Source organism: Sprattus sprattus (assembly GCF_963457725.1).
Source record: "Sprattus sprattus genome assembly, chromosome: 2".
In the NCBI taxonomy this organism is placed as follows: domain Eukaryota; kingdom Metazoa; phylum Chordata; class Actinopteri; order Clupeiformes; family Clupeidae; genus Sprattus; species Sprattus sprattus.
Window position 1 is genome coordinate 67,952,193 of NC_137921.1, and position 17,218 is coordinate 67,969,410.

Here is a 17,218-nt window from a genome sequence, read left to right on the forward strand (position 1 = left end):
TGATGGAAGTCTTTTTGTTTACGGGGGAGCTCTCATATCAGAGTTCACAGTGTTTGCTCCTGGCTTTACTTTGTGTGTGTGTGTGTGTGTGTGTGTGTGTGTGTGTGTGTGTGTGTGTGTGTGTGTGTGTGTGTGTTGGAGATAGAGAGAAAAGGATCTCTTGGACCATTGACAATACCCTGATTGTGCTGGCACATCAATGAGAGACACTGATTGAGAGCAGCGGTCTCAATTTCAGTCTCTTTCATGCACACACACACACACACACACACACACACACACACACACACACACACACACACAGAGGCACAGAGGCACAGTTCATGCTTAGGACATTCCACAACAGCGCTGTGTGTTCTGTCTCACTGCTCTGGTGAATAGTAGGGGTCACAGCAGCAGGTTCAAGTTCAGAGGAGTTGCAGTCCATCTTCACTGCCACTGTGACCCTGTTAGTCAGAGGGGTGTAGAGGTTAAATATATACATCCAGTTCATCACGGAACCCTAACAGAACTTCTTCTGTGGACGGGTATGAACGATGCCAGTGCCTTTTTGGGCAGCCTATTTTGGGGCAACAGAATGGGTTGCATGATTTAGATGCCCTATGATGGTTCTGTCTACCCTCAGAACACTAGCTGACTTGTTTTGTCTTTTTTCTTCTCATTTTTTTCCTCTCCCTCCCTTTCTCTCTCTCTCTCTCTCTCTCTCTCTCTCTCTCTCTCTCTCTCTCTCCCTCTCTCTCTCTCTCTCTCTCTCTGTCTCTCTGTCTCCCTCTCTTTCTTTCTCTCTCTCCCTCTCTCTCTCTCTCTCTGTCTCTCTTTCTCTCTCTCTCTCTCTCTCTCTCTCTCTCTCTCTCTCTCTCTCTCTCTCTCTCTCTCAGCATGACGGAACTGGAGAAGGAGATCAATAACCTCCGCAGCGGCTTGAGAAGTGTGGAAAATGTGAGTTCTCACCTCCATGTTTGTGCCTTTTCACTTTGGCCCTGGGGACTCACCCCTCTCTCTCTATGCCTCTCTCACACACACACACTCTCTCTCTCTCTCTCTCTATGCTGCCCTCACACACACACACACACACACTCTCTCTCTATGCCTCCCTCACACACACACACACTCTCTCTCTCTATGCTGCCCTCACTCACTCTCTCTAGGCCTCTCTCCCTTTCTCTCTATGCCTCCCTCTCTCTCTCTCTCTATGCCTCCCTCACTCTCTCTCTCTCTATAAATGCCTCCCTCTCTCTCTCTGCTTTTTTCACTCTCTCTATGCTGCCCTCACTCACTCTCTCTTTCTTTTTTCTCTTTTAATGGGGGTCCTCCTCTTCCTCTCCAGCTTCCTTTATAATTTCTAGTCCAAACTGACAGCCAAAAGTGACATCAGTCCTTCAAACTGTTCTTAAATTCAAAGGTGTTTTTACTAGCACGAGTGTTCGGACACAGTGTTGACAAAGCTAGCATTTAGAATAGCAGTGAGTTTTCTCTCTTGCTCTCTCCTTCATGGTCTCTCTCTAATCCTCTACCTCTCTCTCTCTCTCTCTCTCTCTCTCTCTTATCCTCTACCTCTTCCTCCTCAGGAGCTGGAGTTCCAGAGGAAGCGCCCGCAGCAGTACGGGGACAAGTTTGTGTCTGTGGTCAGCCAGTTCATCACCGTGGCCAGCTTTGGCTTCTCCGACGTGGAGGACTGTCTCATCGAGGCCAAAGAGTTTGTAAGTCGTGTGTGTGTTGTGTAGTGTTTCGTGGTGTGTGTATGTGTGTTTTAATGATGTGTATATGGTGTATGCTTGTGCGTTTAGTGTTTGTGGTGTGTGTATGTGTGTGTAAATGGTGTGTGGTAATGATGTGTGTGTGTGTGTGTGTGTGTGTGTGTTGTGTAGAAAGTGAGTGTTGTGTGTGTGCGTGTGCGTGTACGTGTGCGTGTGCGTGTGTGTGTGTGTGTGTGTGTGTGTGTAAATGGTGTGTATTAATGATGCGTGTGTGTGTGTGTTGTGTATAAAGTGAGTGGTGTGTGTGTGTGTGTGTGTGTGTGAGTGTGAGTAAGAGGACGTATCCCAGAGCAGACACACTGAGGTGTTGAGTGAGAACAGGACGCGCTCCTCTGGTTTCCTTGAGAGGCCCAGCTGTTGAAACAGGCCGCAGTCGCCGCCCCGTGCCAGGGCCTGCTGGGCCCAAGAACTTGACCCTTGACCTTCACAGCGTGTGCTTCCAAAAGGGGCGACCTTGCCGTTTTTATTGGCCTCCAGAGACCCCAAAGACGCATGATTCAGGGCCTACGTACAACCTATGTAGTAAGAATGCATAGGGAACTGCATAGTATAACGGCATAGCAACTACTATACTATCCATTAGGAAAGGACATAGTATAACGGCATAGCAACTACTATACTATCCATTAGGAAAGGACATAGTATAACTAAAAAGCAACTACTATACTATCCATTAGGAAAGGACATAGTATAACGGCATAGCAACTACTATACTATCCATTAGGAAAGGACATAGTATAACGGCATAGCAACTACTATACTATCCATTAGGAAAGGACATAGTATAACTAAAAAGCAACTACTATACTATCCATTAGGAAAGGACATAGTATAACTAAAAAGCAACTACTATACTATCCATTAGGAAAGGACATAGTATAACTAAAAAGCAACTACTATACTATCCATTAGGAAAGGACATAGTATAACTAAAAAGCAACTACTATACTATCCATTAGGAAAGGACATAGTATAACGGCATAGCAACTACTATACTATCCATTAGGAAAGGACATAGTATAACTAAAAAGCAACTACTATACTATCCATTAGGAAAGGACATAGTATAACTAAAAAGCAACTACTATACTATCCATTAGGAAAGGACATAGTATAACTAAAAAGCAACTACTATACTATCCATTAGGAAAGGACATAGTATAACGGCATAGCAACTACTATACTATCCATTAGGAAAGGACATAGTATAACTAAAAAGCAACTACTATACTATCCATTAGGAAAGGACATAGTATAACTAAAAAGCAACTACTATACTATCCATTAGGAAAGGACATAGTATAACTAAAAAGCAACTACTATACTATCCATTAGGAAAGGACATAGTATAACTAAAAAGCAACTACTATACTATCCCATAGGGGACTACATAGTGTCACTACACAGTGTAACTCCTACTACTCCCATCCTATCCAATCCTATACTGAAGGACATACTTAGTACATCTTCACAGTAAGTACTACACTGTACTAACTATATATATGACTACTTTACCAAGTCTACCAGCTGGTTCAGATTAGCACTGTGCGATGCCCCGGGGTGACCACACCTGACGTGCCCTCTCTGCATTGCTATACAACAATGGATGGAAATGGAGTCCTAGTGACTAGTGACTGTTTTAACGGCAGAGACAGTGACACACACACACTCTGAATTTAGTCTCTTCATTTGAGCCCGGGGAGCAGTGATCGGGGTTAGGTGCCTTGCTCAAGCCCACATTTTTCCTACTGGTCTGGGACCGAACCGGCCACCCTCCGGTTACCAGCCCGAAACCCTAACCAGTAGGCCACAGCTGCCCACAAAGCAAAGTGAGGCCATGTATGAAAGGTACTGCAGCAGTGAAGACCACAGATCTGCGTAAACCTGTATCAAATGCCAAGCTACTAGATTAAACATCCTACAGATAGACTTAAGGTACATACTGTATGAAATAATACTTTGGCAACCCCATAGATTTACATAGGTCAACCCTACATAAATATGCCAAACAACTTCAAACAGAATAAGCTTTCTAACAATCACCCGCCATAGACCTAACTTAGGTAGACTTTGTGGGTCAAATATTACAAGTTGTGAGGAATTGCAATGATTGGCTAAGTGCAGAGATACCAGGCTGTACAAACATCCTACAGATTTTAGACATATATTATACTATAGTGTATGCAAATCACCAGATTTGTTTTGTTCTGTGGTAGACGGACTTCACAAACTGAACCAGGTTAAGTAGTGCCATTGTCAATTTAAAAAAAACAACAGTAAATATCACTACAATTGAACAACTGGTATACTACCTGACACCTAAAGTACAGCATACCAGCTACTACAGCTGCAAGGCATGACATCATAGACACCAACATACAGGCTGTGACATATATCAGAGTTTGAAGACTTCAGTGTATTTGGTGGAAAGACAGTCGAGTGTTATTAACTGTGTTCCAGTTGCGGTTTCCAAGTGATTGTGACAGAACTGCTTACCTGGCAATGCTTTGATCGATGGTCACGGTCAGTCTTGCGCGTCTTCTGACGGTCTTATTGGAGTTCGATGGACTGAAACATAACTACAAGCACGAGGGAGATCTTTATGAGCATATTTACAGTGCTCATACAATACACTTGAACCTGCGCCCAGACCAGGCTGCGGTCCAAACCCAAGGTCGAGCTTTTCAAGGCCCATTAGTGTCGTCTGAACCAGGCCTCGCTCACTACCATGGAGGGTGATGGAGAGAGAGAGAGAGGGGGAGAGAGAGGAGGAGAGAGAGAGAGAGAGAGAGAGAGAAAAACAGAGACACAGGGGATATAGAGGGGGGGGGGGGGGGGGAAATGCCTCCTTGGCTCAGACAAGTGCGACCCATGTTGCGTGTGCGCTCCATATGGCAGTGATAAACGCACATCAAAGGCATCATGGGACGGCCAGACCTCCGTTCCCCCCCCCCCTCCAGAGGCAGCACGAGGCAGAGGTGGTGCCTTGCTAAAGCCCCCTCGGTCCCTCACGTACCCCCTCTCCCCCTCCTGTTCCCGCCCTCCACGTTTGGGCTGTAATCAGTCGGCAGTCAAACAGGAGTTAACGAGGACACCCGTAGACTAGCTACCGGCGCCCGGGGTTCGGCTGTGCGTGACGAGGTTAATCCACACCAGCTCCCGGCGGCTGTGACGTTTATGTGCCTACAGTCTCCCTCAGCCTCTTTTTCATCTGTGGCCTTTCTGACACCCTCTACCTGTGTTAAGTAGCACCCTGTGTTTTTAAAACACTGTGGTTATGTTTTATTGAGTCTTCCGTGTAGTGTGTTTCAGCTGTTTGTTTGTTATTGTGTTTGTGCTAGCTGTTTATTCCCATTAGACATCCTGTGTTTTGGCCTCTTAATTAGACACCAGTTAGCACTCCGGAGTCCAGGGACTATTAATGCCTTTAGAGGTGTTTGTTGACATTTTTAAACTACACCTCTAAAAGGCGTCTCTTTTGGATGTTTAACGTCACAATGTGTAATATTAAAGAATTGAAGAAGTAAGGTTGTTGATTTATAAACTTGCCTGTGTGTACAGTATAAGAAAAAAATTCTTAATCTTTTTCTGACCAGTTGTCTCTCTTTCTCCTTTAATCGTGTGTCCTATCTTAGTATGTTCGGGCAGTGACGCACTTTGGCGAGGAGGACGGCAAAATGCAGCCAGATGAGTTCTTTGGCATCTTTGACCAGTTCCTGCAGGCCTTCGGTGAGGCGCGTCAGGAGAACGAGAACATGCGCCGCCGCAAGGAGGAGGAGGAGCGCAGGGCACGGATGGAGGCTCAGGTACACTTACGTTTGGCATCACACACACACTGTTATTTACACACACACAGACACACAGATAACTGCCCTCTTCACTTAAGTTTGGCATCACACACACACACTTTGCCATACAAATATACAGATACACACACGTCAACACAAACTCTTATTTACACACACACACACACACACACACACACTGTGCCATACAAATATACAGATACACACACGTCAACATAAACTCTTATTTACACACACACACACACACACTGTGCCATACAAATATACAGATACACACACGTCAACACAAACTCTTATTTACAGACACACACACACACACACAGCGATAACTGCCCTCTTTCTCTCTCCCCAACACACAAGTGCACACTCACAGAAACACATATACTGACACTTTTTACTCCCTATCTTGGCACTTGAAGTTGTGAGCACCTCGCTCAACCACTACAGCAAGTAAACGGGCCTGATTCTGGCGTTAACTTCAATCCTAGCCTGTTTAGCACATACTTTACCAAGCGTACGCCGCCACAGAGGCTTCAGATGTGTTCAAATAGTGGAGCTGGATCTTTGACTTATGGTGCCGCTGCCGGGCGAACATGTATCAAACCCTAACGCTGCCCGTAGCCTGGCGCTGCCCGTAGCCTGGCACGGCCCACATCCCGTGCCCCGTCCAAAAGCAGCATGTGAGAACCACATGCAAAAAACGCCTCCATCCTTCCAGCCGAGATGGCGTGATCACGTGGTTGAGTGGGTTGAAACTAATTAAAACAAAAGGCCTTCAGCTGTTCTTTAAAGCCCTAGTCTATCATTTTGAGCATTCGGAGAGTAAATCGTTTACAGGCAGACCTTGTTATGCAAACGTGAGGGTATTTTACCCAATGTCACGAAAAGAGCGAAACAAGGACAGTTCTTCGCAGCGCTTTTAAAAGCTAATAACCAACAGTGTGCTTGTTTCCCCCCCCCCCCTAAACATCAAGGCATTCCTCTGTCTGAATTCACAAATGCGAAGCAGTATTAACTGTTGTGCTCAGCATTTTCTGCAAGTGTCCAATAAACTTCTCTTGTCTTTTTAAGATGAAGGAGCAGCGCGACAAGGAACGGAAGGCACGCAAGGCCAAGGAGAACGGCGAGGACGACGGCGGTGAATTCGACGACCTGGTGTCGGCGCTGCGCTCCGGCGAGGTGTTCGACAAGGACCTGTCCAAGATGAAGCGCAACCGCCGGCGGCTCAACAGCCAGCCAGACACGGGCCGGGAGCGCCCCGTCACCAAACTCAACTTCTAAACGCCACCAAACTGCACCCACGCTTCAGCCACCCACCTCCCCTCTAGCTTCTTTCTGCTCTTTGCCACTCCAACCTGCTCCTTGTGTTTTTTGTTTGAACAGTGCTGCCACCTTGTGGAGGGAGTTGAAAGCACATGTTTAAAAAATGTGACACTCCTTTGGACAGGACGTCTCAGGATTTCCACGGAAAACAGGGAGTGCTTTGTGTTAGTGCCTGGCCATGGAGCAGTCAGAGGATATAAATATGTAGAAATATATTCTCTGGGAGTTGAGTCAGAACTGTTCCAGACTTTCACCCTCCGTGACTTTTTGGCAGGGTTAGAAAAGAAGAAAGAGCTACGGCCATCTGTTTACAAGATGGCCGCCGCAGAGGACCTCACCGTTTTTATTTGATGCAGGTCTTCCTTCGAGAAGATTAAGATTGATTATTACCGTGCTGGCGCACCAAGAAAGGGCTGCTGGTTTTCTGGCCTGAAGATAATGCGGTCAAATTCAATTTGACCAGGACACTTAACGGGAGACGTGCATACACACACACAAATGTTCATGGAACGTGACTTTTAGGAAGTGGTTTTCTTGTCTGGACCTCAAGGGACAGAGCTGACGCTAGAACCTTTCCATTCAATGGTTTAATCAGATGTTCCACTAGAGAACACCGAATATATATTACTACAAGGAAAGAACGTAACTGTGGCAACACTTTATGCATCCACCATTTCTATTTGTTACATCCGCTAGTTTTAAGTGTAAACCAATGGGGAGGAAAAACTATGGAAGCAAGTGCCCACATCTGGGATTGACTTTGCAAAAATGGACCTTTTATATATTGATTTTTGTTTGTTTGTTTGTTTGTTTGTTTAGTACTAATGTTAATGTTAACTAAGGCTCTGGATTACTGTAGAATGGACATATAAGAGTCGTGTATGGCCCATGTGGGCTTCCGTCATTGCTCTGACACTTCACACATTACTGGACCCTATCTTTACTGTTGTGTTTTCACAGGGGCGCTATGGCCAAAGTGGGTTCCTGTGGTAAGGACTCCACACAAGGAGTCTGTCACACATGCAAAAGAAAGTAACTGCAAAATGTAGACTTATTTAAAAGACCGAATAAGTACATTAACCAAATCAAAGCAATACTTCTCCATCAGTTATCATATCCCACGGTTGCTCCCTTGTCCTTTCAAAATCCGCTGTCTTGTTTAATTGTTAAAAGGTTTTCTTTAACAATGTGAGAGAAACTCCATTGGACTTTTGTAATTTAAATGGCCTTCCATGATTAAAATGGATCTGACACAAATAAACAACAGAAAGCTCAATCAATGTTTTGGTGTTTTGTTGGTGAGGAAACCCCCTAAGTCCCCACTCATTGACTGAAAATGTAATAGTGGCCTGTAGAAATCACACTGGCGTAATCACTTTGGTCTTTGAGGTAAAGAAACACTGACTTCAAGTATCTATGAAACACTGCCCTCTACTGGCAGTTTAGATACAGTGCAAGGTTAACAGCTGATTCATTGTCACTAGCAAGTGTGTCATTCCTGCATTGCATTGGACTTTTTTTCTTCCTTTAAAAAAAAAAAAAAGAATCTTAGCAATGACCATTAAACAATACTTCAGGATTATAAAATTCTACCTATATGCAGATGTTCTGCACTACACATACCACTTTATTAGGCCCTGTGAATTGTACTGCATTGTCAGCTTTTACATTAAGTCATTTAGCAGACACTTTTATCCAAAGCAACTAACAAGGACATTGCATGTACACATCAGGAGCAGTTTAAGGGGTTCAGTGTCTTGCTCAAGGATATTTACACACTTAGTAAGGAGTGGGAAATCGAACTAGCAACCTTACAATTACTAAACTTCAATTCAATTCAATTTTATTTGTATAGCGCCATAACAATACAATTGCCTCTAGGCGCTTAACAGAGACCAGAGCCTAAACCCCCTTAGTGCATGCACAATGGCAACAGGGGCAAGGAAAAACTCCCTGTTAGGCAGGAAGAAACTTTAGGCAGAACCACGGCACATAAGGGGGGACCCATCTGCTTGAGGTCAGCCGGGTGGAGACAGGAAGGTGGGAAGGGGGAGGGTTGAGTGGCAGAAGGGGAAAGGAAGCAACAGACTCCTCAACCCAAGCAACGACTCCTCTACCCCCTGTGCCACTGTCTCTCGGTTTACAGATGACTGTAGACTCTGGAACAGACGGAGCCATGATCTGGCACACATCAGGCTTAAGGACCAGATCTGCGTTAGATCATGAAGGACAACATCCCACCCCCGATAGAAAAGGAAAAAAAATCATTCACATCAGTTACACACAGATATTTTGTCTTGGATGAAGTGTGTGACTTATCTAATCTAGAAACATAAAATGTTTCTGCATAGTGTTTCTCAACATTGCCTTCGTCAGCGCAGACTTTCAGAAGGAATAGCCAAAGAATGAGTAACTGATTGATTGACATGGACTGTGTCACCTCCTCATCCGATTTTCATTGGAAATGTAGATCTGCTTTATGATTTATAAGAGGAGCCTCCAACACTGATTTAGTTGCAGGTGTCAGATGCTCATCTGAGAAGGAACCCTTGGCTGAGGTCATCGTTGCTCTCCTGGACGAAGCTCGCCACACCAGTGTAGTGTGCCTGACCCCCGACCTCAACCACCACCGCCTTGAAGTCCCCACACACGGTTTCCTAGGTGACGTGACAAGAAGAGGAGCACAACTGATATCGACACTCACAAGCAACACGATTATTAATAACAATCAGGTCGCTCTCATCAGACACTATAAGAAGGTGTTGATCTCTGATCGATTAGATAAACGTTCGCTGGTTTGCTTAGGTTTAAGGATAAGTGTACGAGTTAGAGAGATTTAGCCATTGTGTGAGGTACTCTCATCCCTGATATGAGAAATGTAACACCTTGTTCTGTGTACAATTGAACACTGGGTTCGCGACGCGTAGTACCTGGACTGCTTTGCCAGTGAAGAGTGATGCCGTGGCCCCGCTCTTGAAGGTTCTGGTCTGGTTGAGCTGGATCAGGCCTTTATGGTACTGGAGGGCGATGCGAGCGGTCACTCCAGACCCTGTCGGACTCCGATCAACCTGGGCCCGTCAAGAGGTCAGAGAGGAGACAGTAGTGCATCGTCAGAGAGGACTGAAGAGGGCTTTTACAATCACTGTACTACTCACCATCACAGTGGCTGTTATAGTCTTGGACAAATCTTTGGACCTTGTCTTAGATGGACCTTTAGGCTTGTGGGTTCTTGTGTCATCTGTTTTTGTACGTGCAGTAAGCATTTATGTCAATAAATCCAATATGTCCCGTACTTTTCTCCTTTGCAGCATTGTATGTATGTGCTAAACAGTCACCCTAAATGCTACACATAGACAGAACTGAGGACTTTATAGCCTACAGGTCATCTCGCCCTGCTTTCTCACCCGTGTAATTTGAAGGAGGAAGGAAGTTGAATACTTTTCTACAAGGCAAATGAAGGTAGTATGGATTCACTAACCTGTGCATCAGCAAACACACAGACATTTGCTGTCGGCTCATCAGAGAGGCTGTCTTTGCCATCAGTGAGGATGGTCCCGTACAGGAAGGAAAGATCCTCATGCACTGGATGACGAAGCTTCACCTGAGTAAAAGACACATTTTTATGGCATGTATTATTTTTTACTTCAACTCAAGATTTTTTTTTCCGATCACTTACCTGGGATTTGACCGCATTGGTCACTGCAGTGGCTAAATCCACTAGGTCTCTTGTCCTAGACGTGTTGACATCAAGTCCAAATCTTTCTGCACTGACAAAAGCGTAAAATGCCCCACCGTAGCTTATGTCCACAGCTACTTCACCATGTCCAGGTACAGTAACTTTCACATCTGTAAGCATAGCACAGGGACATGCAGCACAAAGTATCTTTTAGTAACAAAGTATCTTTTCATATTAATGGTGGTGTTTTTGTTTTACAGTAGCCTAGTATCGAACAAGCTGAGGATTGTTTGTATTTTACATATCTTAAATCCCCCATCTTTGAATAATTTACCCGTTGCAAACGCAAAAGCCGGAACGCTGTGAAACCTCACTGCTCCCGTCTTGCCGTCGGAATACTCTACGAAGGCCTTAACCAGGCCGCAGGGACAGTGGATCTTCACCTCAGTTTCCGGGGCACTCGGGGTTTTCACGAGAGCGTAATCCACCGCGTACCGGCCAAGCGCAATGACTGCGTGCCCACACATAGTGCTGTACCCTTCGTTGTGCATAAACAGAACTCCCAGATCCGCGTCAGGCAGCTCACTTTGGACCAACAGGGCACCGTACATGTCATAGTGACCACGGGGCTCAAACATCAGCACTTTTCTCAGCTGGTCCAGGTTTTCTCGCACGAAGCGTCGTTTGGACAACACTGTGTCGCCCTCTATTTTGGGGTATCCACTCGTGATGATCCGCAGCGGCTCCCCTCCAGTGTGCATGTCCACGACAGACAGCACAGGTCCATCATGAGGTGGAAGACGTGGCAAGTCCATTCCTTGGCTGCAAAACTGGTAGTGACAACAAGTGGGCTACCATTAAATGAGCCCCGTATAAATCATATGCATGGAATATCATGCAGCTCTATATTAAACTGCAACCTGCACGAGGATACAGACATGAACCAACTTAACAACTGTGTGTGTTGCAGATAAAGGCAAAAAGCCGAAATAAACCTTGGCTGTTTCAGAAATGACAAGCGAACGTAGGCTTATTTACAGCCAAACATGCAACCAAAACAGTGGACTGCAAGAATAACCATAGAGAAACAATATGCATGTGAGCTAGGCCTACTTACCCCTAAACTTCTCAACAGATTGCAAACGTTACTATTCTGTCACAACAGTCTCTACACGAGAGTTTGCCTTGCACGCGTCCAGAGTTCAAAGTATTCACGACATGATGACGGAAATCCTGAACTTTTTTTCCGCTAAGCGTTTTTCCAAAAGTTATCCACGGTTGCGCCTCTGTGCTCTCATTCTGTTGGACGACACCGCCGCCTTACGTCCCGGAGCCGGAGCTTGCAGTTCGTGATTACATTCCACAACATCATACTGATCCTTCGTCATTTATGTCTTCCAGAGTCTATCAGAACATTTTAAGTGATTTAGTTGTTATGATTAAACATTTTAGCACTACAATTCACCCTTAATAATTAAATTCGCCTGGATAATCTATTAACATACTAGGTTATAAGAGTGCAAAGAATATAGGACATTCAATTTCCCCTACAAATCTCACTAAGCCTACATAATTTCATTGTTTGTTTAGTTCAATGGCATTGTTCCTTGCGTCTTTAGCTTTTTGCGTGCTTTTAAATTTGCATCTTGTTAAGAGTGACTATCTACAAAATAAACGTTGTGGTGTATGGTGGCATGAAGAGATGCAGGAATGCCAAGACATGACACAAACAATTAGCCTACTTCAGAAGAACGGAGAACTGACATGTCACCTGTGTGTGCATGTAGGGCAAGCTATTTAAAGACACATATTTTACAACGTGGTGCCAGCCTTTACATTTTCTTCTTCTCGAGGTTATGAGTATGGACATATTCACAGCCTGCACAACACTAGTAAAAGCCTTAGCTCACTTGCTCTATACTTCAGAGACACTGATGGATTGTTAAATGTCCATTGTGTACCGGAATGGAGGTTGCAGCGATTTAATGTCAGTTAATATTCTGATGGTTAATTTATTCAGAGACCTATTCGGTTCCAGTTCGTTATTTCTCCCTGGACAGCCAGTCTGCAGGCTGCTTTGTCTGGGTGTAGTGTAGTCAGTACTTCAGATAAATTCAGTTTATTAATTTGATGCTGTCAGACTTTCTGAAACAAAAAATACCTGTCATGCAGCCACAGTAGGTTCATCACATTCACAGATGCCATTTTCAGGTTTTTACCTGGTAAAATTGAGTCACCATCACGAGGACAAACGCTGACCTTCGGATAACAACGGCAGTTCGCACTACACTCAAAACTTTCTCCTAGCTATGTCATTCTCGCGGCGTGACAAGCCATGGCCTTGGTGTGCCCTGCGCTACGAGGGGGGCGTTCTTGAAGTTGGTAGTGGGAGGAGTTTGATTACAGTGGAGTTACATTCACAACCCGCTGTTTCTCCACTTTCCTCGGAAACTCAAAATCTAGAAGTCGAACTTGCTCTGAAGATTGAAAACTCAGCATCGTTCATCGCCACTTCATGTAAGTTTCTGTTTTGCATTTGTTTTGATCCGAAATCATGTTGCATTACCTATTTAAGACTCATAAATGTTTCAAGACTAAGGTGTGCTGTAGGTGCATTTCAAATGATAATTCATTGTGCAATGTAGAGCCTTCTTTATCATGTTATTTAGCCTATGAATTCTTGACTTGCAGTAAGGCTACATTTAAAATGTTAGCTCATCGCCTCGACCGCCCTTCAGTCTTTTGCTTGACAGGTCTAAATAACCAGTGCGTCCTTGTCCTTCCCCTTGTGACATTCTACACTGGCGCTTTGGAATTTATTTGAGTAATTCTGTTGTATTGTGTAGTGCCGTGTCACACGCATAGAACTCTGGCTGTGTTACACCTTCAGTGTAGAGTCATACACCATAACAAAGTGACTTATGCATTATTAATGGCTTATCTCTTTTCTCATGAAGGTGTACTATATAGAGGATACACTAAATACTCTTTAGATGGTTTGTTTCTCCAGTTGTGGATGGCATTGAGCAGTTATAACCCTTAACAGTGCTTTGTTTCTGCAGGTCTATATGTGGTTTTGATAACTGGTTTTAATGGTTTGGGCTCCTTTCCAACACACCGGATCAATCATGTCCTCACCCTAAATCTGTGGTCGCCACACCCCGCAGGTACAAGCTCAAGGTTGGTATGACTGTCATAGAGACTTCTCTGTCCTGTACTGAAGGGAGGGTCAGTAGTGTAGTCCAGGGTATACGCAGGTATACGGACTATACCCACTTATTGTTCAGTCAGCATTGCGTATACCCACTTCTCAAAACCGGGTTTTTTTCTTGTGCTGTATGGGCTGCCTTAAAAAAAAAATAAGAGTATACCCACTTCTCCAGGGACCACTACACCACTGGGGAGGGTGACTAGATGCAAACAGACCAAATGTGGGACAAGTAATACATTTGTATGGCACAATGTGGGACATGTTACCAATGCTGAGCGGCAACATCAAACTTTGATATAATGTCTATCTAACTGAGTAAGAAACATTTGTATTCTGCCTCCCATACTCTAGTCAATTCCACAGCACATCAGTTAGGCTATGAAAGATACAGGATGCAGAGGCGTGCCAACACACGTACTCTTGTGGCAGTATAGCTGGCAATGCCATGCTGTGAAAGCTTTTCGTCCATTTTAGCAGGGTGTTCCAGCCCGGTACACAGAACTACATAGTGCATATCCTTGATGGCTAGTGGGAAAGACAGGTGTTTTATATGTACTTCACATGACCATATGATATCAAAATTAATTTGAGGATGGTACCAAAACCAGTTGCCTATAAAACCATACCTCAAAAAGTGTCAAACTCTTGTATAGTGTTGCTGTAAAGCTGAAGCAGTGTTCTACTTAGAGGCTTGTGGAGTACCACCAGCACATTTGAACCTGGCCACAATGCTTGTCCTGGCTTGCAAGCTGCCATATTATAAAAAAAGGTGGTAAAAAAAAAATAGCATAGCTTCCTCTGGGGACTGGCAAAGTATAGGCAACTTACTTCCTACCAAAAATAATAGCTTAACCTCTAGCCCCCCCCCCCCCCCCCATGCCCTTAGCCAGTGCTGTCTGTCATCTGATACGGTTGTGAGTGTCTGAAAAAGGGGGACACTCGCGTAGTGCTGGAAAGAGAGAGCGTGTGATCTTTCCAACCACAGCGAGCGTGACCGCAGAAGCGACACACTTGAAATATTACCCCTGCTGCTCCATTGCACAAGTCTTGACAAAGGGTTGTGAGATAGTTATAGTCGTCTCTAAAGACCATGTTTGGCTAATTGGAAGGGTCCATGGGAGGTCAGCACTTGTCTTTCTTAAAGAAGGTGTGAAAGGCAGATTGCTCAGTGTATGGTGTAGTCATGACTGGTAACATTTTAAACTCTAACCCTTACCTAAGCTCAGTCCGTAGTCTATCCATTGATAACATGTATGGTGTAGTCATGACTGGTAACATTTTAAACCCTGACCCTTACCTAAGCTTAGTCCGTAGTGTATCCATTGATAACATGTATGGTGTAGTCATGACTGGTAACATTTTAAACCCTGACCCTTACCTAAGCTTAGTCCGTAGTCTATCCATTGATAACATGGACCTGGTTAAGTGTGGGTCAGGTGGGTCTTGTCATTCAGTCTGTCACCTAGGCTATATATCAATCACATTTCATCCTATTTTCAGGCACCCCAGATTCCAGACAGGCCACTCTCTCTGTCACTCTCCCTCTCTCTCTCTTGTCACTCTCTCTCTCTCTCTCTCTCTCTCTCTCTCTCTCTCTCACTCTCTCTGTCACTCTCTCTCTCTCTCTCTCTCTCTCTTTGTGTAGATACGGTCTGCATTTTTAGGGAAAGTTTTTTCTTCTCTGATGTCAGACGGCTGGCAATAGTGTCTGTAGTGAACCCTATTCTGTGCCCGCCAGGTGCTTTACGCTCGGCCAGACAGTGTGTGTGTATGTGTGTGTGTGTCTGTGTGTGCGGCCAGACATCTCACTGTGCTCCTGGCCTGTGTCTCTAACTGCTGCCTGAGAATACTGCAGAGCAACAGGTGTGTGTGTGTGTGTGTGTGTGTGTGTGTGTGTGTGTGTGTGTGTGTGTGTGTGTGTGTGTTTGTGTGTGTGTGTGTGATTTCCCCCATTCATATGTTGCATCTCCAGGAAGTTTATTTAGTGCTCTATAATGAGTCAGTCCTGGATCACTGCTGTTTGAAAGTCATGCACCTCTTTGTTACAGTAAGAAAGGCACAGCAGGTGTGTGTGTGTGTGTGTGTGTGGGTTTGTGACTGTTTGACTGTCTATGCATGTTTGTGGATGTTTCTCTGTCTCTCTTTCTCTCTCTCTCTCTTCCTCTCTCTCTCTCTCCCTCTCCCTCTCCCTCTCTCTCTCTCTCTCTCTTCCTCTCTCTCTCTCTCCCTCTCCCTCTCCCTCTCTCTCTCTCTCTCTCTTCCTCTCTCTCTCTCTCCCTCTCCCTCTCTCTCTCTCTCTCTCTCTCTCTCTTCCTCTCTCTCTCTCTCTCTCTCTCTCTCTCTCTCTCTCTCTCTCTCTCTTCCTCCCTCTCTCTCTCTCTCTCTCTCTGCTGGAGTGAAGTGAAGCTCTGCATCGCTTAGATTCCTCTCAGCAGTGAAAGGACCTAACAAACAACTGTTGTGTGTGTGTGTGTGTGTGTGTGTGTCAGTATGTGTGTGAAAGTACCTAACAAACAACTGTGGCTCCACACGTCAAGGACTCAGGGGGCCTTAGGTTCATGTGTTATTTGCACATGTAAATAGGAATGTGTGTGTGTGTGTTTGTGTGTCTGTGTGTGTGTCTGTGTCTGTGTGTGTGTGACTGTGTATTTAAGCTAATATGTCTGATAAGCTATAAGCAATGAAGCAATAATGAGCTCAGTTTGCATGTGTCTATTGTTTCACAGGCTAGGCTTGTGTCTGGGCTTGTACGCACTGGTATGGGTAAATATTCTCTTCTAAGTACAGACCTCACTCAACGATATTACGTCTTGCTGTTGCAGTGTGGCAGTCACATGCAAGAGAATGCAGTCAAAATGTCTTGCATAAGCTTTATTCTGTACGGCGTCCACTTGGTGGGACTATCTTGTGTAGAATGCAGTAAGCCTCTTTCAACCCCCACCCCCACCCCCCCGAGTCTGTATACAATGGCTCCCACCGTATGCCCTTTGCTGGCTATTAAAGCGCGGCTGCATTAAGCCACCCCATGCCGGATTAATTTTCGGTGTGTTTTCAGCTACACGGCAAGTGCGCTGAGCGGCCTGAGCAGTGTCACATGCCCTCCCCTTCACGTGACCTGAGGGGTTCTGTCAACCTTGTAATTTTTTAGTTTTTTATGTGAAATTGCACGTGTGTATGTGTGTCTTAAAATAACTTTGTATTTGAGAAAGAGTCTCTGGAGGATCACAGGCCCTTGTGTCCACTATAAGTACTAGGACGTGAAGAGTTTAGTGCCCTTGTGTCCGCTATGAGTACTAGGACGTGAAGAGTTTAGTGCCCTTGTGTCCACTATAAGTACTAGGACGTGAAGAGTTTAGTGCCCTTGTGTCCACTGTGAGTACTAGGACGTGAAGAGTTTAGTGCCCTTGTGTCCACTATGAGTACTAGGACGTGAAGAGTTTAGTGC

The 17,218-nt window shown here is 44.9% G+C and overlaps 2 protein-coding genes across 2 annotated transcripts in view; one reads left to right on the forward strand and one right to left on the reverse strand.

The window, feature by feature from the left end:
• The window catches only part of daam1b (dishevelled associated activator of morphogenesis 1b), a 90,314-nt gene extending 82,152 nt beyond the window's left edge, over positions 1-8,162 (forward strand). Inside the window, exons 22-25 of the mRNA XM_080860526.1 lie at positions 879-939; positions 1,569-1,700; positions 5,393-5,563; positions 6,635-8,162. Of these exons, the coding sequence (XP_080716652.1) occupies positions 879-939; positions 1,569-1,700; positions 5,393-5,563; positions 6,635-6,844 (574 nt within the window). The 3' untranslated portion in view covers positions 6,845-8,162. The remainder of the gene's footprint in view (positions 1-878; positions 940-1,568; positions 1,701-5,392; positions 5,564-6,634) is intronic.
• A 562-nt stretch (positions 8,163-8,724) lies between these two features.
• Positions 8,725-11,824, reverse strand: l3hypdh (trans-L-3-hydroxyproline dehydratase). The gene is made up of 6 exons (XM_080833078.1): positions 11,680-11,824; positions 10,897-11,392; positions 10,563-10,732; positions 10,365-10,487; positions 9,817-9,954; positions 8,725-9,543 (listed from the first exon to the last, which is right to left on the reverse strand). The coding sequence occupies exons 2-6, from the start codon at positions 11,375-11,377 to the stop codon at positions 9,418-9,420; spliced, it is 1,038 nt and encodes a 345-aa protein (XP_080689204.1). The 5' UTR covers positions 11,378-11,392; positions 11,680-11,824; the 3' UTR covers positions 8,725-9,417.
• Positions 11,825-17,218: the final 5,394 nt, after the last annotated feature.

Coding starts and splice junctions, on each gene's coding strand:
- l3hypdh (XM_080833078.1), bottom strand. CDS start 11,377: ATGGACTTGCCACGTCTTCCACCTCATGATGGACCTGTGCTGTCTGTC. Junction 10,733..10,896: donor GGCTTTTGCGTTTGCAACGG/GTAAATTATTCA, acceptor CTATGCTTACAG/ATGTGAAAGTTACTGTACCT. Junction 9,544..9,816: donor TCACTGGCAAAGCAGTCCAG/GTACTACGCGTC, acceptor CACGTCACCTAG/GAAACCGTGTGTGGGGACTT.